The sequence below is a fragment of the Zea mays genome, chromosome 7 (assembly GCF_902167145.1).
Source record: "Zea mays cultivar B73 chromosome 7, Zm-B73-REFERENCE-NAM-5.0, whole genome shotgun sequence".
Lineage (NCBI taxonomy): Eukaryota > Viridiplantae > Streptophyta > Magnoliopsida > Poales > Poaceae > Zea > Zea mays.
Window position 1 is genome coordinate 5088664 of NC_050102.1, and position 21914 is coordinate 5110577.

Consider the following 21914-nt stretch of genomic DNA (forward strand, 5'->3'; position numbering starts at 1 on the left):
TATCATCCTAACTACTGGAGCAGGGTGCGATACACACTTGTATAGTGATTTTAAGATTTTTTTGTAAGTATGCCTTTTATGATAAACCTAATAACTCTTTCGCTCTATCTCAGTGAATCCCAATTCATGAGACATAAGATATCTCCTGGAGATCTTCTGTAACAAAATATGATGGTGGAAACCTTTTAATGTGTAATAACATATTCTTATCACTGCTTGCTAATAAAATATCATCCACATATAGCATCCAAAAAAAGATAAATCTCCCATTCCTAAATTGGCATAAATGCAATTGTTCTCTTTATTTACCTTAGAGGTCTTCCAATCGTTTTTTAGCATGGGTAAGATCCCAGGTCTAAGTTAGGAGTGCTACAGGATGTATCTAGTGGTCTCGATCTCATCTTCTAGACTTGGAGCTATCCAAACCAAGACTGTAAATAGCAAGTAATAACAATCAATATATATCCTTTTTAGCAGCGAAAAGTTACGTTGTTTAGTGTACCCTTTGCCTCCTTTACATCAATTGTAGTATTGGATGGCCCTATTTCTCACGGTGTCACGTGGTCTTTCCCTATATGGAGGTACACTTTGCCTCCTTTACATCAATTGTAGTATTGGATGGCCCTATTTCTCACGGTGCCACGTGTTCTTTCCCCGTACCAAAATAATGCACCACACATTTGGCAAGTGTAATCTGGAGTTCCGTGGTCTGACCTCATAGGATACGAAGCTATAGTTTTCATGGAAAAAAGAAGTCTGTGAGTTAATAGATTTTTCTTATGTTCATGTGTATTTTTAATATTGCATCAGGTACAAAACAGTCAAATCCTTATGGTCTGTACCTTTCAGGGCTGCAACATATTCATCAGAAAAAAATCTACATTGCACGTGAACTTCAATATTACGTGGAGGGCCTATATATAAAAAAGTTTTTATGTGTTTCCTTTGAAGGGAAATTATGGTTTTTCATTTTCCTCGTAACAGTAGAAAAAATGTATTGGAAACTAATTGTGTGAGGAAGACATAGAATAATATGAATTTAATTAGCAGTTCTAAGCTGATAGTCGCCTAGAGGGGGGTGAATAGGGCGAAACTGAAATTTACAAATATAAACACAACTACAAGCCGGGTTAGCGTTAGTAATTAAGAAACGGGTCCGCGAGAGAGGGCGCAAAACAAATCCCAAGCGAATAAGCAAGTGAGACACGGAGATTTGTTTTACCGAGGTTCGGTTCTTGCAAACCTACTCCCCGTTGAGGAGGCCACAAAGGCCGGGTCTCTTTCAACCCTTCCCTCTCTCAAACGATCCCACGGACCGAGTGAGCTTTCTCTTCTCAATCACTTGGAACACAAAGTTCCCACAAGGACCACCACAAGATTGGTGTCTCTTGCCTCAATTACAAGTGAGTTTGATTGCAAAGAAAGGATCAAGAAAGAAGAAAGCAATCCAAGCGCAAGAGCTCAAAAGAACACAAGCAAATCACTCTCTCTAGTCACTATTGTGTCGTGTGGAAATTTGGAGAGGATTTGATCTCTTTGGTGTGTCTAGAATTGAATGCTAGAGCTCTTGTAGTAGTTGGGAAGTGGAAAACTTGGATGCAATGAATGGTGGGGTGGTTGGGGTATTTATAGCCCCAACCACCAAACTTGACCGTTGGCTGGGCTGTCTGTTCGATGGCGCACCGGACAGTCCGGTGCACACCGGACAGTCCGGTGCCCCCTGCCACGTCATCACTGCGGTTGGATTCTGACCGTTGGAGCTTCTGACTTGTGGGCCCGCCTGGGTGTCCGGTGCACACCGGACACCTACTGTTCCTTGTCCGGTGTGCCAGTATGGGCACGCCTGCCATCTGCGCGCGCAGAGCGCGCATTAAATGCGCGGCAGAGAGCCGTTGGCGCGGAGGTAGCCGTTGCACCTTAGTCGCACCGGACAGTCCGGTGCACACCGGACAGTCCGGTGAATTTTAGTGGACGAGCCGTTGGCTTTTCCCGAAGCTGGCGAGTTCCTGAGGCCGACCTCCCTTGGCGCACCGGACACTGTCCGGTGTACACCGGACAGTCCGGTGAATTATAGCCGAGTCGCCTCTGGGAATTCCCGAAGGTGGCGAGTTTGAGTCTGAGTCCCCCTGGTGCACCGGACATGTCCGGTGGCACACCGGACAGTCCGGTGCGCCAGACCAGGGTTGCCTTCGGTTGCCCCTTTGCTCCTTTGTTGAATCCAAAACTTGGTCTTTTTATTGGCTGAGTGTGAACCTTTTACACCTGTATAATCTATGCACTTGGGCAAACTAGTTAGTCCAATTATTTGTGTTGGTCAATTCAACCACCAAAATTAATTAGGGACTAGGTGTAAGCCTAATTCCCTTTCAATCTCCCCCTTTTTGGTGATTGATGCCAACACAAACCAAAGCAAATATAGAAGTGCATAATTGAACTAGTTTGCATAATGTAAGTATAAAGGTTGCTTGGAATTGAGCCAATATTAATACTTACAAGATATGCATGGATTGTTTCTTTCTTATTTAACATTTTGGACCACGCTTGCACCACATGTTTTGTTTTTGCAAACTCTTTTGTAAATCCTTTTCAAAGTTCTTTTGCAAATGGTCAAAGGTAAATGAATAGGATTTTGCAAAGCATTTTCAAATTTTGAAATTTTCTCCCCCTGTTTCAAATGCTTTTCCTTTGACTAAACAAAACTCCCCCTAAAGGAGATCCTCCTCTTAGTGTTCAAGAGGGTTTTGATATATCATTTTGAAATACTACTTTCTCCCCTTTTTGAACACAATAGGAAAATCAATTGATAAATATTCAACACTAAGTTTTTGAAATCGGTGGTGGTACGGTCCTTTTGCTTTGGGGCTCCTTTCTCCCCCTTTTTGGCATGAATCGCCAAAAACGGAATCATTAGAGCCCGCGAAGTAGTTTCTTCCCCTTTGGTCATAAACAAATGAGTTAGGATTATACCAAAGACGAAGTCCTTTTGCTGTCTCCCCCAAGGATGGAGAGTGGTATGTAGCGACGGCGAAGGTTGAGTTACGGAGTGGAAGCCTTTTTGTCTTCGCCGAAGACTCCAATTCCCTTTCAATATACCTATGACTTGGTTTGAAATAGACTTGAAAACACATTAGTCATAGCATAGGAAGAGGATACGATCAAAGATATATAAATGAGCTATGTGTGCAATCTAACAAAAGAAATTGCGCGAATCAAGAATATTGAGCTCATGCCTAAGTTTGTTAAAAGATTGTTCATCAAGAGGCTTGGTAAAGATATCGGCTAATTGATCTTTAGTGTTAATATAAGAAATCTCGATATCCCCCTTTTGTTGGTGATCCCTAAGAAAATGATACCGGATGGCTATGTGTTTAGTGCGGCTATGCTCGACGGGATTGTCGGCCATTTTGATTGCACTCTCATTATCACATAGCAGGGGAACTTTGGTCAATTTGTAACCGTAGTCCCGCAGGGTTTGCCTCATCCAAAGCAATTGCGCGCAACAATGGCCTGCGGCAATGTACTCAGCCTCGGCGGTGGAAAGAGCGACCGAATTTTGCTTCTTTGAAGCCCAAGACACCAAGGATCTTCCCAAGAACTGGCAAGTCCCTGATGTGCTCTTCCTATTGATTTTGCACCCTGCCCAATCGGCATCCGAATAACCAATCAAATCAAATGTGGATCCCCTAGGATACCAAAGCCCAAACTTAGGAGTATAAGCCAAATATCTCAAGATTCGTTTCACGGCCGTAAGGTGAGCTTCCTTAGGGTCGGCTTGAAATCTTGCACACATGCATACAGAAAGCATAATATCCGGTCGAGATGCACATAAGTAGAGTAAAGAACCTATCATCGACCGGTATACCTTTTGATCCACGGACTTACCTCCCGTGTCGAGGTCGAGATGCCCATTAGTTCCCATGGGTGTCTTGATGGGCTTGGCATCCTTCATTCCAAACTTGCTTAGGATGTCTTGCGTGTACTTCGTTTGGCTAATGAAGGTGCCCTCTTGGAGTTGTTTTACTTGGAATCCTAAGAAATACTTCAACTCCCCCATCATAGACATCTCGAATTTCTGTGTCATAATCCTACTAAACTCTTCACATGTAGACTCGTTAGTAGACCCAAATATAATATCATCAACATAAATTTGGCATACAAACAAGTCATTTTCAAGAGTTTTAGTAAAGAGTGTAGGATCGGCTTTACCGACTTTGAATCCATTTGCAATAAGAAAATCTCTAAGGCATTCATACCATGCTCTTGGGGCTTGCTTGAGCCCATAAAGCGCCTTAGAGAGCTTATAGACATGATTAGGATACTTACTGTCTTCAAAGCCGGGAGGTTGCTCAACATAGACCTCTTCCTTGATTGGTCCATTGAGGAAGGCACTTTTCACGTCCATTTGATAAAGCTTAAAGCCATGGTAAGTAGCATAGGCTAATAATATGCGAATTGACTCAAGCCTAGCTACGGGTGCATAGGTTTCTCCAAAATCCAAACCTTCGACTTGGGAGTATCCCTTGGCCACAAGTCGAGCTTTGTTCCTTGTCACCACACCATGCTCATCTTGCTTGTTGCGGAAGACCCACTTGGTTCCTACAACATTTTGGTTAGGACGTGGAACTAAATGCCATACCTCATTTCTAGTGAAGTTGTTGAGCTCCTCTTGCATTGCCACCACCCAATCCGAATCTTGGAGAGCTTCCTCTACCCTGTGTGGCTCAATAGAGGAAACAAAAGAGTAATGTTCACAAAAATGAGCAACCCGAGATCTAGTAGTTACCCCCTTATGAATGTCGCCGAGGATGGTGTCGACGGGGTGATCTCTTTGGATTGCTTGGTGGACTCTTGGGTGTGGCAGTCTTTGCTCTTTATCCTCTTTGTCTTGATCATTTGCATCTCCCCCTTGATCATTGCCGTCATCTTGAGGTGGCTCATTTGCTTGATCTTCTACTTCATCAACTTGAGCTTCATTCTCATTTTGAGTTGGTGGAGATGCTAGCGTGGAGGAGGATGGTTGATCTTGTGCATGTGGAGGCTCTTCGGATTCCTTAGGACACACATCCCCAATGGACATGTTCCTTAGTGCTATGCATGGAGCCTGTTCTTCACCTGTTTCATCAAGATCAACTTGCTCTACTTGAGAGCCGTTAGTCTCATCAAACACAACGTCACAAGAAACTTCAACAAGTCCTGAGGACTTGTTAAAGACTCTATATGCCCTTGTGTTTGAGTCATATCCTAGTAAAAAGCCTTCTACAGTTTTAGGTGCAAACTTAGATTTTCTACCTCTCTTAACAAGAATAAAGCATTTGCTACCAAAAACTCTAAAATATGAAACATTTGGCTTTTTACCGGTTAGGAGTTCATAGGATGTCTTCTTGAGGATTCGGTGAAGATATAATCGGTTGATGGCGTAGCAGGCGGTGTTGACTGCCTCGGCCCAAAACCGATCTGAAGTTTTGTATTCATCAAGCATGGTCCTTGCCATGTCCAATAGAGTTCTATTCTTTCTCTCCACTACACCATTTTGTTGAGGTGTGTAGGGAGAAGAGAACTCATGCTTGATGCCCTCCTCCTCAAGGAAGCCTTCTATTTGAGAGTTCTTGAACTCCGTTCCGTTGTCGCTTCTTATTTTCTTGATCCTTAAGCCGAACTCATTTTGAGCCCGTCTCAAGAATCCCTTTAAGGTCTCTTGGGTTTGAGATTTTTCCTGTAGAAAGAATACCCAAGTGAAGCGAGAATAATCATCCACAATAACTAGACAGTACTTACTCCCGCCGATGCTTATGTAAGCGATCGGGCCGAATAGATCCATGTGTAGGAGCTCCAGTGGCCTGTCGGTCGTCATTATGTTCTTGTGTGGATGATGAGTGCCAACTTGCTTCCCTGCTTGGCATGCGCTACAAATCCTGTCTTTCTCAAAATGAACATTTGTTAATCCTAAAATGTGTTCTCCTTTTAGAAGCTTGTGAAGATTCTTCATCCCAACATGGGCTAGTCGGCGGTGCCAGAGCCAACCCATGTTAGTCTTAGCAATTAAGCAAGTGTCGAGTTCAGCTCTATCAAAATCTACCAAGTATAGCTGACCCTCTAATACTCCCTTAAATGCTATTGAATCATCACTTCTTCTAAAGACAGTGACACCTATATCAGTGAATAGACAGTTGTAGCCCATTTGACATAATTGAGATACAGAAAGCAAGTTGTAATCTAAAGAATCAACAAGAAAAACATTGGAAATGGAATGGTCAGGAGATATAGCAATTTTACCCAAACCTTTGACCAAACCTTGATTTCCATCCCCGAATGTGATCGCTCTTTGGGGATCTTGGTTTTTCTCATATGAGGAGAACATCTTCTTCTCCCCTGTCATGTGGTTTGTGCACCCGCTGTCGAGTATCCAACTTGAGCCCCCGGATGCATAAACCTACAAAACAAGTTTAGTTCTTGATTTTAGGTACCCAAATGGTTTTGGGTCCTTTGGCATTAGACACAAGAACTTTGGGTACCCAAACACAAGTCTTGGAGCCCTTGTGCTTGCCCCCAACATATTTGGCAACTACTTTGCCGGATTTGTTAGTCAACACATAAGATGCATCAAAAGTTTTAAATGAAATGTTATGATCATTTGATGCACTAGGAGTTTTCTTTCTAGGCAATTTAGCATGGGTTGGTTGCCTAGAGCTAGATGTCTCACCCTTATACATGAAAGCATGATTAGGGCCAGAGTGAGACTTCCTAGAATGAATTCTCCTAATTTTGCTCTCGGGATAACCGGCAGGGTATAAAATGTAACCCTCGTTATCCTGAGGCATGGGAGCCTTGCCCTTAACAAAGTTGGACAATCTCTTAGGAGGGGCACTAATTTTGACATTGTCTCCCCTTTGGAAGCCAATGCCATCCTTAATGCCCGGGCGTCTCCCATTATAAAGCATGCTACGAGCAAATTTAAATTTTTCATTTTCCAAGTTGTGCTCGGCAATTTTAGCATCTAGTTTTGCTATATGATCATTTTGTTGTTTAATTAAAGCCATATGATCATGAATAGCATTAATATCAACATCTCTACATCTAGTACAAATAGATACATGCTCAATAATAGATGTAGAGGGTTTGCAAGAATTAAGTTCAACAATCTTAGCATGAAGAATATCATTTTTATCTCTAAGATCGGCAATTGTAATTTTGCAAACATCAAAATCTTTAGCCTTAGCAATCAAATTTTCATTCTCTAATCTAAGGCTAGCAAGAGAAATGTTTAATTCTTCAATCCTAGCAAGCAAATCATTATTATTATCTCTAGGATTGGGAATTGAAGCATTACAAACATGTGAAACAACCTTAGCATTTAAACTAGCATTTTCATGTCTAAGGTTGTCAATCATCTCACGGCAAGTGCTTAGCTCACTAGATAATTTTTCACATTTCTCAATTTCTAGAGCATAAGCATTTTTAACCTTAACATGTTTCTTGTTTTCTTTAATTAGACAATCCTCTTGGGAATCCAAAAGGTCATCCTTTTCAAGAATAGCACTAACTAATTCATTTAATTTTTCCTTTTGAGCTATGTTAAGGTTAGCAAAAAGGGAACGCAATTTATCCTCCTCATCACTAGCATTATCATCACTAGAAGATTCATATTTAGTGGAGGAGTTAGATTTAACCTTTTTCCGTTTGTCGTCCTTTGCCATGAGGCACTTGTGGCCGACGTTGGGGAAGAGGAGTCCCTTGGTGACGGCGATGTTGGCGGCGTCCTCGTCGTCGGAGGAGTCGCTTGAGCTTTCGTCGGAATCCCATTCCCGACAAACATGGGCATCGCCGCCCTTCTTTTTGTAGTACTTCTTCTTTTCTCTCCTCTTGCCCTTCTTGTCGTTATCCCAGTCACTGTCACTTGACAATGGACATTTAGCTATAAAGTGACCGGGCTTACCACACTTGTAGCAAACCTTCTTGGAGCGGGACTTGTAGTCTTTCCCTCTCCTTTGCTTGAGGATTTGGCGGAAGCTCTTGATGACGAGTGCCATTTCCTCATTGTCGAGCTTGGAGGCGTCTATTGGTTGTCGACTTGGTGTAGCCTCCTCCTTCCTCTCCTCCGTTGCTTTGAATGCAACGGGTTGAGCTTCGGATGTGGTGGCATCATCAAGCTCGTTGATCTTCCTCGAGCCTTCGATCATGCACTCAAAACTCACAAAATTCCCGATAACTTCCTCGGGGGTCATTTTAGTATATCTAGGATTACCACGGATTAATTGAACTTGAGTAGGGTTAAGGAAAATAAGAGATCTTAGAAACCTTAACCATCTCGTGGTCATCCCACTTTACGCTCCCGAGGTTGCGCACTTGATTCACCAAGGTCTTGAGCCGGTTGTACATGTGTTGTGGCTCCTCCCCTTTGCGAAGCCGGAACCGACCGAGCTCTCCCTCGATCGTTTCCCGCTTGGTGATCTTGGTGAGCTCGTCTCCCTCGTGCGCGGTTTTGAGCACATCCCAAATCTCCTTAGCACTCTTCAACCCTTGTACTTTGTTATACTCCTCTCTACTTAGAGAGGCGAGGAGTATTGTTGTTGCTTGAGAGTTGAAGTGCTCGATTTGGGCCACCTCATCCTCATCATAGTCCTCATCCCCTACCGACGGTACCTGTGCACCAAACTCAACAACATCCCATATACTCTTGTGGAGCGAGGTTAGATGAAATCGCATTAAATCGCTCCACCTAGCGTAATCTTCACCATCAAAAGTTGGTGGTTTGCCTAATGGGACGGAAAGTAAAGGTGTATGTTTGGAAATGCGAGGGTAGTGTAGGGGGATCTTACTATACTTCTTGCGCTCTTGGCGCTTAGAAGTGACGGAGGGTGCATCGGAGTCGGAGGTCGATGTTGATGAAGTGTCGGTCTCGTAGTAGACCACTTTCCTCATCCTCTTGTGCTTGTCGCCTTTCCGATGCGGCTTGTGGGAAGAAGATTTCTCCTTCTTCTCTTTGTGGTGAGAAGAGGAAGACTTTTTCTCCTTCCGTTTGGAGGAGTCCTTCTTCTTCTCCTTCCTCTTGGTGCGGGACTCTTCCGATGAAGTGCTCCCGTGGCTTGTAGTGGGCTTTTCGCCGGTCTCCATCTCCTTTTTGGCGTGATCTCCCGACATCACTTCGAGCGGTTAGGCTCTAATGAAGCACCGGGCTTTGATACCAATTGATAGTCGCCTAGAGGGGGGGGTGAATAGGGCGAAACTGAAATTTACAAATATAAACACAACTACAAGCCGGGTTAGCGTTAGTAATAAAGAAACGGGTCCGCGAGAGAGGGCGCAAAACAAATCCCAAGCGAATAAGCAAGTGAGACACGGAGATTTGTTTTACCGAGGTTCGGTTCTTGCAAACCTACTCCCCGTTGAGGAGGCCACAAAGGCCGGGTCTCTTTCAACCCTTCCCTCTCTCAAACGATCCCACGGACCGAGTGAGCTTTCTCTTCTCAATCACTTGGAACACAAAGTTCCCACAAGGACCACCACAAGATTGGTGTCTCTTGCCTCAATTACAAGTGAGTTTGATTGCAAAGAAAGGATCAAGAAAGAAGAAAGCAATCCAAGCGCAAGAGCTCAAAAGAACACAAGCAAATCACTCTCTCTAGTCACTATTGTGTCGTGTGGAAATTTGGAGAGGATTTGATCTCTTTGGTGTGTCTAGAATTGAATGCTAGAGCTCTTGTAGTAGTTGGGAAGTGGAAAACTTGGATGCAATGAATGGTGGGGTGGTTGGGGTATTTATAGCCCCAACCACCAAACTTGACCGTTGGCTGGGCTGTCTGTTCGATGGCGTACCGGATAGTCCGGTGCACACCGGACAGTCCGGTGCCCCCTGCCACGTCATCACTGCGGTTGGATTCTGACCGTTGGAGCTTCTGACTTGTGGGCCCGCCTGGGTGTCCGGTGCACACCGGACACCTACTGTTCCTTGTCCGGTGTGCCAGTATGGGCACGCCTGCCATCTGCGCGCGCAGAGCGCGCATTAAATGCGCGGCAGAGAGCCGTTGGCGCGGAGGTAGCCGTTGCACCTTAGTCGCACCGGACAGTCCGGTGCACACCGGACAGTCCGGTGAATTTTAGTGGACGAGCCGTTGGCTTTTCCCGAAGCTGGCGAGTTCCTGAGGCCGACCTCCCTTGGCGCACCAGACACTGTCCGGTGTACACCGGACAGTCCGGTGAATTATAGCCGAGTCGCCTCTGGGAATTCCCGAAGGTGGCGAGTTTGAGTCTGAGTCCCCCTGGTGCACCGGACATGTCCGGTGGCACACCGGACAGTCCGGTGCGCCAGACCAGGGTTGCCTTCGGTTGCCCCTTTGCTCCTTTGTTGAATCCAAAACTTGGTCTTTTTATTGGCTGAGTGTGAACCTTTTACACCTGTATAATCTATGCACTTGGGCAAACTAGTTAGTCCAATTATTTGTGTTGGTCAATTCAACCACCAAAATTAATTAGGGACTAGGTGTAAGCCTAATTCCCTTTCATAAGCCAATATGGTTTATTGTTGAAGCAGGTAAGCAGCTATTACCTCTAAGAATCAACCGGTGTTGATTTAGAACTCGCTTACGATATTGTCATGCTAAGCTCGTATTTCTATGAGACGGCATAGTATGTATTGGTACTCCAAGGTTAGAGGTAGGCATTGTCAATGACATTGTGGATGTAGAAGTCTCGTGCATTATTCTCTGTCTATGACCATGATCGGTTATGGGCACTAAATCATAGGCGCGGCCGCGCGGGCATGATTGGAGGTGTCATGCACTACTGATCGCCTTTCACCTTGGCTAGTCATAGCCTTAATATTAGACCCGTTGCTCATGTCCTATTAAGGCCATACATAACATAATCCTTATTAGAATTATGAAGGACATATCAGAGCACTAAACATGATTTGTATTAGCGAAGACAATGCTATAAAATGAACTTAAATATATTCTATGAATACATCCCCAAGTAACATATCCTGCAGAAGCTTCGAAAAATAACATTGGACCACTAAACATGATTTGTATTAGCGCGTACTGATCCACCTCTTATTTTAGAGAAACAATACATCCTATTAGACACACATGTAACATAATGCTCATAATTATAAAGTAAATGTGAGTAATGCCCCCCTATATAATATAATGTGTAAAATTGTAAAAGCAAAGATAAGTATCTTTCGAGAGTTGTAACATAATATTAGATGAACACACGCACACCACGTACAAAATAAAATATGAGATAAAATAAAAAGATAATAGCAGCATAAAAGAAGAAAGGATGAAACATTTACATGTGCAGTAAGAAATAACACAATGTTTACCTATATGATTCTGGTCACTCAAAGATCCAATTCCAGCAAATGTACGCCTTGACTCTTAACTACAAACCACCAAGGAAGCAAAGCTAGAACGTCACAAAGGGTTTTGGAACACTGCGTAACATTTTTTCAAATGTTGTAACAATAGAGTCTTTGAACATTTTTTTCAGATGTACTAACAAACATTTACATGTGCAGTAAGAAATAACACAATGTTTACCTATGTGATTCTGGTAACTCAATGATCCAATTCCAGCAGATATACGCCTTTACTCCTAACTACAAACCACCACATAAGCAAAGCTAGAACATCAGAAAGGGTTTTGGAACATTGTGTAACATCTGTTTTAGCTGTTGTAAAATTAGGGTTTGGAACCTTTTTAGTTGTACTAACATTAGGGTTTTGCAAAGTAAAAAATTAGGGTTTTGCAAAGCAAAGAAAATTAGAAAAAGATGAATGAACCAAGCACGAAAGCTGAAGTAAGTCACGGACCCTAGAACGGTACGCTCAGAGGAGACAAATGCCGACGGGAGCAGCTACGCCATCGCTGTCGACGTCGAGTACGGAAGACGCAGTGAGCTATGGAAAGGGGAAAATGAAGAGAAAGGGATGGTCGGAGGAGGTAGAGCCAGCGAAAGCAGCTTCCACGTTGGTCGCCCTCGATAGCGTCGTCTCTTCCAGTATTTGGTCTGCTAACACCGGCAAGGAATAGTGTGGAGAGTTCTTTCACCTTTTTTAATCGAAGGCGGTGTTACAGATGTGGCCGAGATTTTTTATTTTTTTATTGCACCCTTGGCTCTTGGATGTGCGGTCACACACAGAAGCATCACTGTGCTTTAGAACGGGCACTGTGCTTTAGAACGAGAGTGGAGGCTAGAGTGACACAGGACACATGGACAACTTTGATTTTTTAAATGAACGGCGGTGATATTTGGAACGACGTGGATACATTGATTGGCCTCGAAGCCGCAACGACTTAATAAGAAGAAATGCATGCACGAGGCCTCGGGGTTCGGACCCTTTTGACGGCACGACACATGGGCTTGGGAGAATGGGAGGCATGGACATGTGGTGTCGACCCACAATTAAGGTTCTATCAAACTATTCTCCCAATTAGCTCAGCTAAGGCCGACTCCAACAGTGGACCTAAAATATAGAGATCTAAAATGGTGTATAGGTACCCACATGCTCTTAAAGTGGATAAGAAAAAAAATCTATATAGAGATCTAAAATGGTGTATAGGTACCCACATGCTCTTAAAGTGGATAAGAAAAAAAAAATCTAAATCTCCAACAGGTGACCTGAAATGGGTTCTAGTCAAGGCGTCGTGAAACTTCCCTCCACCCTTGCCGCCGCTTCTGTCATTCGCTCCATCTCTTTTTGTTCCAAGTTACCGTGCGTTGGTTCTGTGTGACTGATTTATGCTCGTAAGGTCCCCATATCTGGGTCACGCATAAGTAGAAGCCCAGAATAAAGTCTGACTTTAGGTGGCCTGTTGGAGATGATATGGATCGCAAACCGTGTCTACTTACGACATATTTTGAGTTTAAGTCAGGTTTTAAGTTCTTTGTTAGACCCGGTCTAAGCTATTTAACTTGTATACATTACTGTTTAAAGTACTTAAAAAAATACTACAATATTTATAGTATCATAATATAATATTGTTATTAGGTAATTAAACCTAAAAGGAACGAATTTCACGGTTGGGACACAATACAGTTAACCCTTTTGCTAGAAAGGATTAATTTCACTCCAATCCACCTACCGGATAGCACCACGTGGAATATTGAGCTACTTTCTAAAATTTGGGTGAAATTGAAACTAATTTATATTCTTAATTTACTTTAAATATCCTACATATGTGGATTGAGATAAATAGGAAAATAAGACCCAAAAATATACTCTTTAAAAGGCTAGCCAAATGACTCGTCAAGCTAAATTTTGACTAACTTTTTAATAGATTAGATATCTGACTCAAGCTATTCGACTCTTTAAATTTACTCACTCGCTACCTAAACTTGGCTAGTCACTCTAAGAGCATCTCCAAGAGGCTAGTTAAATAGCTTGTCAAGCTAAATTTTAGCTAATTAATATCAAAATTGATTTCCAACAGATTAGTCATTTAACTTGACAAGCTATCCGGCTCTCTAAATTGACTCTCTCACTAGCCAAATTTGGCTAGCAACTCTCGCTAGCCAAGCTAACTTGTATGTTAGAGAGTCTGTTGGAATAATATGTTATATATAGAGTTTAATATTTATAGAAAGACAAATAAAGAGTCAAATAGAGAGTAAAAAATAAAGAGTCTCTTGGAGATGCTCTAACTAGCCAGAGTGGATAGATAGTCTCTTAGAGTGAGATGCTATAAATGTAATCTTTATAAAAAGGTAAATAGAGAGTTAAATAGAAAGCTAATGAAGAGTCCCTTGAAGAGTGTAAGTTAGATGATCGTGTCCCGCCGAGCTCCTAAGGACATGTACAATATTGATTAATATAGAGACTCTTGAGATGTTTAAATAAGCTATTTGCAAAAAAAACATGGAGCCGTCTCTCCGTAAAGAGACGACTCTGGCTCATAACTCAAGTAGGAACAGACGCTTCTTTCTACTGTACAAATTCGTCGTCTGTTTTATCGATTACAAACGTATTTACTTATATATTTATTAATAAACTATATTTATATAAACTTCATTTTATAATATTTTTAATTGTCTCTTGTACGAGAACCATTTCGGTGCCGCCGCCTTCCTGACTTGTTCGCGAGATCCGGCCGCATATTGACAAATGCCGGCGAGCTCCGCCACCCAGTGCTCGCGAGATTCGGCCGCGCATGGGCTGGCAGTCTGGCACCGATGCCGACGAGTCGGCGACCTACACCACCCAGCGCTCGCGAGCTCCCGCCCCGACGCCGGACATGCGCACCCCATGCTGCGTAGACGCTGCACGATCCGATGTGCTCTCCTCAGTAGAAAGTAGAAAGGGGAGGAAGAAGAAGGAAGCGGTGGGGTCTTTTTCCCATTTCCCCTCTGATATTATCATGTGCGGCCCATCACAGAGGTAAACTATGGTATTCTTATTGAGAAGTCCTTGCGTGCATCTGGAACTTTCTTGTAGTTAAACAGTTTCTTCAGTGGATCTGATATTTAAATTTATCTTTCTAGTAATCTGGTTTTGGAGAGATGTGAGGCAGCTTCGGAGACTAGCTCTCGGAGACTGACTTTCTGGTAGTGCCGTAGTGGTGGTAGTCTACTTTACGCGTTTCTTTGAAGTATAAAAAAAATCATGGCATTGGTGGTAGCTCCGAAGTTTCTCGGAACTAACGCGTAACATAAGAAGTCAATACTACAACCTTGGATTCTCATCAGTTGGGTACTTCTTCTCCAATTGGACCGGCGTGACTTAAGTAGCAGTAGTACCTGACCACACGGCGTCCTTCTCTTGAGCAGCTGGTTGTTGCTCGTTCTCGCTTGGGGGCTGTGTGCCGTCTCACAGCTTGACGCCTCCACCGATCCTCCACAAGTTCGGTTCATCCCTTGACAACGGCTTGACCCCGTCCAGATCCGGGAATGCATCCTAACCTCTAAGGTATTTCTTGATTTTGAAGGGGGGTTGAAGAGGACTGGAAGGGATTGATGAAGGGGTACAAGTCAAAATCTGCCCTTAAGCAGTTCCAACAGATGCTCGCAGGTAACTTCAGTTACTCTTCAAGTGAAGTTTATAGATGCAGTTTAGGTTTTTTTTTTTGTGACGAGGGAATATACAAGCATAAAAAGGAAAAAAGTTCCAAACAAACTTGAGTGCCAACTAAAAATATGAAGCCTACGCCATTTAGCAATCTCTCTAACCGTGGCAAGCAAAGATCTCCATGTTTGTTGTCATACAAATTAAAGCAAGACATGTCTGATGTGCGATATCTTGATCTTCCTCTCTCTCTCTCTCTCTCTCTCTCTCTCTCTCTCTCTCTCTTGCGGGAAAAGTGCTCTGGATAATACCATTATATATGACGAGTGAAACTTCTGCTTATCAATTTTTTAGGTGATTCAGAGATTAGAAATTTTGTAGGTGATATGTTCAAATGGCAAAGACCAAGACTTGTTGAGTTTATGCCAAAAAAAGTGTACAGAATCGTTTACTAAAATCGGTCATTTTTTAACTAGGGACTACAATGAAATTTGAGACATCCGATTGTAACTCTTCTTAACTCTTAAGGCAACAAAGTGCTTGCATAAAGCACAAACTCCGATTTGGAGGTAGGGGTTAGGAGGTCTGCCAGTCATGTATTGGGGGTGTAGGTCATGATGGCTGAACCTTGTAAATACATATCGTGATGTAGTTCTCTGGTTTTGTGCTCTTGGCTACGGTGTTGATTGTTGTTGCTATTGCTGAGGGGCGCTGACAGACTTGTTAATTGGTCTGGATGCTGGCCCTGTCACTAAATTTCTTACAAGATGTTTGTATAAAGAACCCACATCTATCTTCTTCATTCGCAGGACACACTGAGAGATTTTAAGTGTCGGAAGGGAAATAATGATGGAGACAATCATGGTGAGTGCTGCTTGTGGGGTGATGAATTCCCTGCTGCGCAAGCTTGCCACTCTACTGGAGAAGGAATACATGCTACTGAAAGATGTGAAGCACAACATTACCTTCTTAAGAAATGAGCTTGCTAGCATGAACTTGCTCCTCTTCAAGCTGGCAGACATAGAAGATCTCGACGTGCAAGTAAAGGAGTGGAGGAATAAGGTACGAGAGCTCGCCTATGATATCGAGGATTGCATTGATAACTTTATGGTTAATGATAGGCCCAACAGAAGCCTTATTCGGAAGACTATAGGTAGGATAAAGAAGTTATGGTTTCAACATGATATTGGCAAACAGATCCAAGAACTCAGAACCCGTGTTGTGGAGGAGAGCGATCGCCGTTATAGATACAAGCTGGACGATTCAACCTTCAGGCCTGAAATGATGGAAATCGACCATCGTCTCAAGGCGCTCTATGTTGACACAAACAAGCTTGAGGGCATTGATAGCCCAGTGGAACAAATCATACAGTGGCTTACAGGAAATGGGAAACACGATCAAGAACTAAACATAATGGCCATAGTGGGCTTCGGAGGTTTAGGCAAAACTACCCTTGCAATGCAGGTATACAATAAATTCAAGGACAAATTTGATTGCACAGCTTTTGTGTCAGTGTCAAGAGGCCCCAACATCAAGAAAGTTTTGATGGACTTACTTAAAGATGTGGGAGCTGCCATTGACACAACAGATGATGAGATGCGTCTCATCAACAAACTCAAAGGACATCTCACAAAAAAGAGGTAAATAATCAATCATCATTATATGTGAAAAGTTTCCTCCAAATGTTGTTTTGCTAAAAGGAACTATATGAGTCACGACTCACGTAGCCTATAGAGGAGAGGTGAATTGGATCACTTTAAAAACCAATCTAGTGTTTAGACCAAAATAAATTGGAAGCCCAATAGATCAAATAGACCGGCCCGAGATGTGATTGGATCCTAAATCTGCCCCTAATTCTATCTATATGTGCAACTATGGTTGACCTAATGATCCACCAAAAACAGTTTTGCAACATATCATATCATGCTACTCTATGAATGTAAAGTCTTGTCCTGGATAAGGGCAAGGAGAATGTAGAAAAGTCCAAAGTGGAGGAACAAGGGAAGCTAGAGGAATGGCAGCGACATGGTTGGGCTCACACCGAAAGGGTCATTGACTACCTCTTTCTAATAGCTTGGGTTGAATTGGATCACTTGGACGGTGCATGCAACTTAACATGGTATCAAAGATAGGGGTCTCGAGTTCGAACCCTCGTAGAGGCAACTTAAGTCATCCGCCCCTTTCATTTCCACGTTTGCACCTCTCTGGCTGCACGTGAGCGGAGGTGTTGAAGTGTATAAGTGCATTGCCCACCTTTTTTTAATAGTTTAAGCACTTGGGTCGAACTGGTCGGTGCATGCAACTTAACACATATATGAGGCAAAAGGAATGCTAGGCCAGCTGTGGAAGGTTGTTTAGTCGAGGAACCTGTAGACGGGGGTGATGTGAAAGGGAAGTGATGGTAGTGGCAAGTAGGGTTTTGGCTGCCCACTAGACGCCAATAGTCAATCGTGCCCATCCTATGAGGAACCACCCCCTATTGACAACCACGTCATCAGGCTGCACTTTATTAGTAGCACACTAGCGCTCAACATGCATGACATGGCCCAACTCCATAGGGGCAAGAAGTCGTGCCCGTGGCCTGGACCCTTTCCCAAACAGTCCTAGCTTGCTAATATCCCAATGCACTTGTGACCTTTGGGCATGGAAATAGAAACACGTTTTAGAGGCACCTCAATCTAAAACTGCCATAGAGACACACTCAGAGGCCCCCACCAAATTGGACAACCCCTAAAAATGTTTTTTTTTGGGGTGGGGGGGGGGGGGGGGGGCTGGTGTTACTAACAACATCTAGAGACAACCTCCATTTCTAGAGGGAGGGATTTTATGGATATGAATGCATGAGAAGGCTCGCGTGTGGGGGACAACTAGAATGAATCAATGTTTGGGTCTATAAGATGATTACCAGTAAGTTTTTCTTATACTCCCTCTGTTCTAAGTTATAAGACGTTTTGGCTTTTCTAGATACATTGTTTTTATAATGTACACCTAGACATAGTATATAACTAACTGAGTACATAACAAAAACTATGTATCAATAAAGCCAAACATCTTGTAATTTCTAATGGAGGGAGTATGATCCATCTATGTTAGCAATTCGATTACCACAGGCGGATTTTGGAAGTAGCCAGCTATGGAAATATGTTGACACAGGTCATCCAAAACCATAGAGAGCCACCCGATCAATTGTTTGGGTGGCTTTGACATATCAACCATTCAGCTGCATATTGAAAGACAAGGGATTTATGATTTATCTAAAAAATCATTTGAACCATAAACAAATCCAAGGTTCAGAAGACAAATAAATGTTGTCATCTTGGAAGAAAATATCTAGTGTCTCTTTGGTAGTCATCTAGATAACTGATTTTAAGGTAAATGACTTTCCTATTGGCACTTGAGTAGAGCATCTTGCTTAGCTGCCTTCAAGTTTCATAAATCATAGGCTTTGTTTGAGTCATGCATCTAATTTTTTTGTAAGCTGCAAATAGCTGGAGAGAGTCAACTAATAACTTTTTTATAAGCTAGGTGGTTGAAGAGTTCATAATGTGTTACTATAAGCTGATCCTTTTGGATCAGGTAGAGCTTTTTTAGTAGCTAACAGCTTATTTTAGCTTATTCAAATAGGACCCTAATATGCCATGTTTTGTTTTAGGCTACCCACTTCTGTTTGTGCCTTGAAAATATCTTAGTTTTGCTAACTTATGGCTTACTATTTTATTCAATAGGTATTTTGTAGTAATTGATGATTTATGGGATGTCTCAGCATGGAGCTTTATTACATGTGCTTTCCATCAGAATAACCGTGGGAGTCGAATAATCATAACAACGCGCAAAATTGATGTGGCTAAGGCATGTTGCTTGTCCTCTGGTGATCATATTTATGAAATGCAACCCCTTAGCGTTGCTGCCTCAGAAAGATTATTTTTTAAGAGAATTTTTGGTTCTGAAGAAAGATGTCCTTCTCACCTAAAAGAAGCCTCCATCAAAATTCTAAGGAAGTGTGGTGGCCTACCATTGGCTATCATTACTGTATCAAGCTTGCTAGCTAGTAAAGATCTGACATTGGATCAGTGGAACAGAGTGGCAAATTCTATTGGGTCTACACTCGAGAATAATCCAGACATAGAGGTCATGAGAAAGATTCTATCTATCAGTTATTTTGATCTACCACATTATCTGAAAACTTGTCTTCTTTATATAAGTATCTTCCCAGAAGATTACATCATAAATAGAAAGAGTTTGATAGTTAGATGGATTAATGAAGGATTTGTTCAAGAAGAATATGGGAAAAATGCACATGATATAGGTGAAAGTTACTTTAATGAGCTTATCAATAGAAGACTGGTCCAACCATGGTTTATCGATCATGACAGTGGGAGTGTGGTGACTTGTCGAGTTCATGACATGATTCTTGATTTAATCATAACAAAGTCTGTAGAGGAGAACTTTGTTACTTTGTTAGACTCTCGAGAACTTACATCAAGTCCACAGAACAAGATACGAAGATTATCTATCCAATGTGGTGACGGAGAACCACCAGCTTTGGTGCTAGAAGAGTCAACATCGCTATCTCATGTCAGATCAGTGACTATCTTTGGGCATGGGAAGCAACTGCCATCTCTTTCAAACATGAAGGCTCTTCGCGTGCTTGACCTAGAAGGTTGTAAGGGATTAGAAAACCACCACCTGGAAAATATAGAGAGGCTAATCCACCTGAAATACTTGAACCTTAGAGAAACAGAAATCACAGAGCTCCCAAAGCAAGTGGTAAAACTCCAGTACTTGGATACATTGGATATAAGAAACACTGGGGTGAGTGAGTTACCTCCGGCTATTATTCAACTTCGGCAATTGGCTAGGCTGTTCATTGATCTTGACACCAGATTACCATATGAAATTGGTAAAATGCAAAATTTGGAAGAGCTGACACATGTCAATACGTGTATGTACCATATGAACTTCCTGAAAAAGCTGGCTCAGCTAAGTAAACTTAGAGAGTTGGAGATAAGTTGGGATCATTACGGAACACGAGTTGATAAAGTTTCTTATGCGGGTATTTTGATACATTCACTTCACATACTGGCCACACATAACCTTCGGTCTCTCACTGTTCACATCATGGACGAACAGAGCTTCCCTCTTCATACCTGGCATCCTGCTCCTTCTGCACTTCGAAGACTCCACTTCGACATGAACAACAACGAACAATTTCCAAAGTTCCAACCTGGGTGGGATCACTTGTCAATCTCCAAGAACTAAGCTTCCGCATTACAAAAATGACACAAGATGACCTTGATGTACTTGGAGATATACCGGCTCTTCGCTCTCTTGCCTTCCACATGGAAATCTGCACCAAAACTACACCCTGGGAAGATCCTAGACCCGAGGATTGGCTTAGGATCAGAAAAGGGTTTCAAAGTTTGAACTCCTTCCGCTTCGAATGTGGCCCTTGGGAGTGGATGTGTCTCATATTTGAAGCTGGATCGATGCCAAAGCTCGAAATACTTGACCTTGAGGTTCCATCTGTTGAGAATTACTTGATTCAAAAACTTGGTTTTGATCTTGGCATCAATAACCTCTCCTGCATCTCCACAGTTACTCTTAGATTTAGTAATCGGGGATGCAGCCAAGAAAATGAAGTTGCCATCAGGAAATCAGTCAGCATACATCGCAATAGACCTGCACTGGAAATAATAAGAAAAAAGGCTCGAAGTTGAAGAGGCAAAAGGAAAATCTGGATGGGCTGATAGTAAACCTGAAACTCTGGTGAACTTCGAGTTGGGACTTGTGAGCATCAGATAAAGGTACATGCTTACCCATATTGTAGTACTCTTTTTTATTTGTCGCCTTTTAATTCAAAAATGAACAAATATTCGAGATCGGCGGTAGTACATGTTTTACTTTTTCTAACTTTTAATTCTTAAGAAACAATACATGTGCAGTTTTTAACGTTTCTGATCAGTGATCACCATCCATTTTGGGTTAACAAAGTATGGTTACTGACTAAAAAGTACACCGATGTGTGATCTGTTATTAATAAAAAGGTTAAGCTGCAGTCATTTTCTTTTTGACATACATTCTCATTTTTTTGGCATAGTACGTGCTTTACGTTGAGCGAGGCTGGTCAGTATGAGTCTTAAAGCTATATGCACATCTGACAATCTCAAAGGGTGTTTCGTACAGGAAGCAATGCAGTGAGTTGATAAGAGATGGCGTGTGATCACAATTCACAGCACAGACGAATCCAAGGAACCTTTCCGCTTTTGGGGTTTGAAGATGACGCGATGGAAATTCTCTTGCTGCGATTGAAGCGTCAGCCAATTAGAATCAGAATTGACACAACTCCGGATCATGTCTCTCTGTGCTAGAAACGTTGATTACCTGTGCAAAAAAAAAAGAAGAAGAAAAAGATATCGTTCCAGGAACACCGTGGAACAGCTCCAGTGCTCCAACCAAACAGGGGCAAGAGGTGTTTCCGTGTTTGGCCCAGTAGTCCATGTATCCTTTGCATGTGAATTTCTCCATTTTTCTAAGCGTGAATAGATTGGGAGTTAGGTGGTGTTTGTTTTGAAGAATTAATTCATTCTATATAAGTTGATGCATCATGAGTATATTCTAAATTAGTATATTCTAAAAATTTAGTGTAATGAACTCATTTATCATATTATTACTAATTATTAGTGTATAAGAAATGAATCACTCATTTCATTTTCCAAACCAAACAAGAAAGTGAAAGTGAGAAAATGATTGTTGGCCTCGTTCCTCAAACCAAACACGTTGTTTGTATAGAGTTACTGGAGGAAGTTTTTTTAGTCTTACAAAAAAAAATCAAGGTTAAGAGTGGATTTACCTAACTGTTGCACATGCATGATCTGATGAATTTGACTGCGTCTAGCTTGCTACTGTTAATCT

The 21914-nt window shown here is 42.3% G+C and overlaps 1 protein-coding gene and 1 pseudogene across 2 annotated transcripts; both read left to right on the forward strand.

Annotated features, from left to right (window-relative positions):
• Positions 1-14736: 14736 nt before the first annotated feature.
• LOC113465274 (uncharacterized) lies at positions 14737-20505 on the forward strand. The gene is made up of 5 exons (NM_001366749.1): positions 14737-14840; positions 14926-15008; positions 15812-16064; positions 16200-16642; positions 18728-20505. The coding sequence occupies exons 3-5, from the start codon at positions 15849-15851 to the stop codon at positions 20259-20261; spliced, it is 2193 nt and encodes a 730-aa protein (NP_001353678.1). The 5' UTR covers positions 14737-14840; positions 14926-15008; positions 15812-15848; the 3' UTR covers positions 20262-20505.
• On the forward strand, positions 20201-21389 carry LOC100304409 (LOC103652691-like pseudogene; annotated as a pseudogene). The gene is made up of 2 exons (NR_159410.1): positions 20201-20806; positions 21186-21389. The product of NR_159410.1 is annotated as a protein-like pseudogene (transcript).
• Positions 21390-21914: the final 525 nt, after the last annotated feature.

What these genes read in the sequence shown, in the direction of transcription:
- LOC113465274 (NM_001366749.1), top strand. Translation starts at nt 15,849, where the DNA reads ATGATGGAGACAATCATGGTGAGTGCTGCTTGTGGGGTGATGAATTCC. An exon ending in TAAAGGAGTGGAGGAATAAG is followed by an intron (nt 16,065 to 16,199) that starts GTACGAGAGCTC and finishes ATTGGCAAACAG; the next exon opens with ATCCAAGAACTCAGAACCCG. An exon ending in GGACATCTCACAAAAAAGAG is followed by an intron (nt 16,643 to 18,727) that starts GTAAATAATCAA and finishes TTTATTCAATAG; the next exon opens with GTATTTTGTAGTAATTGATG.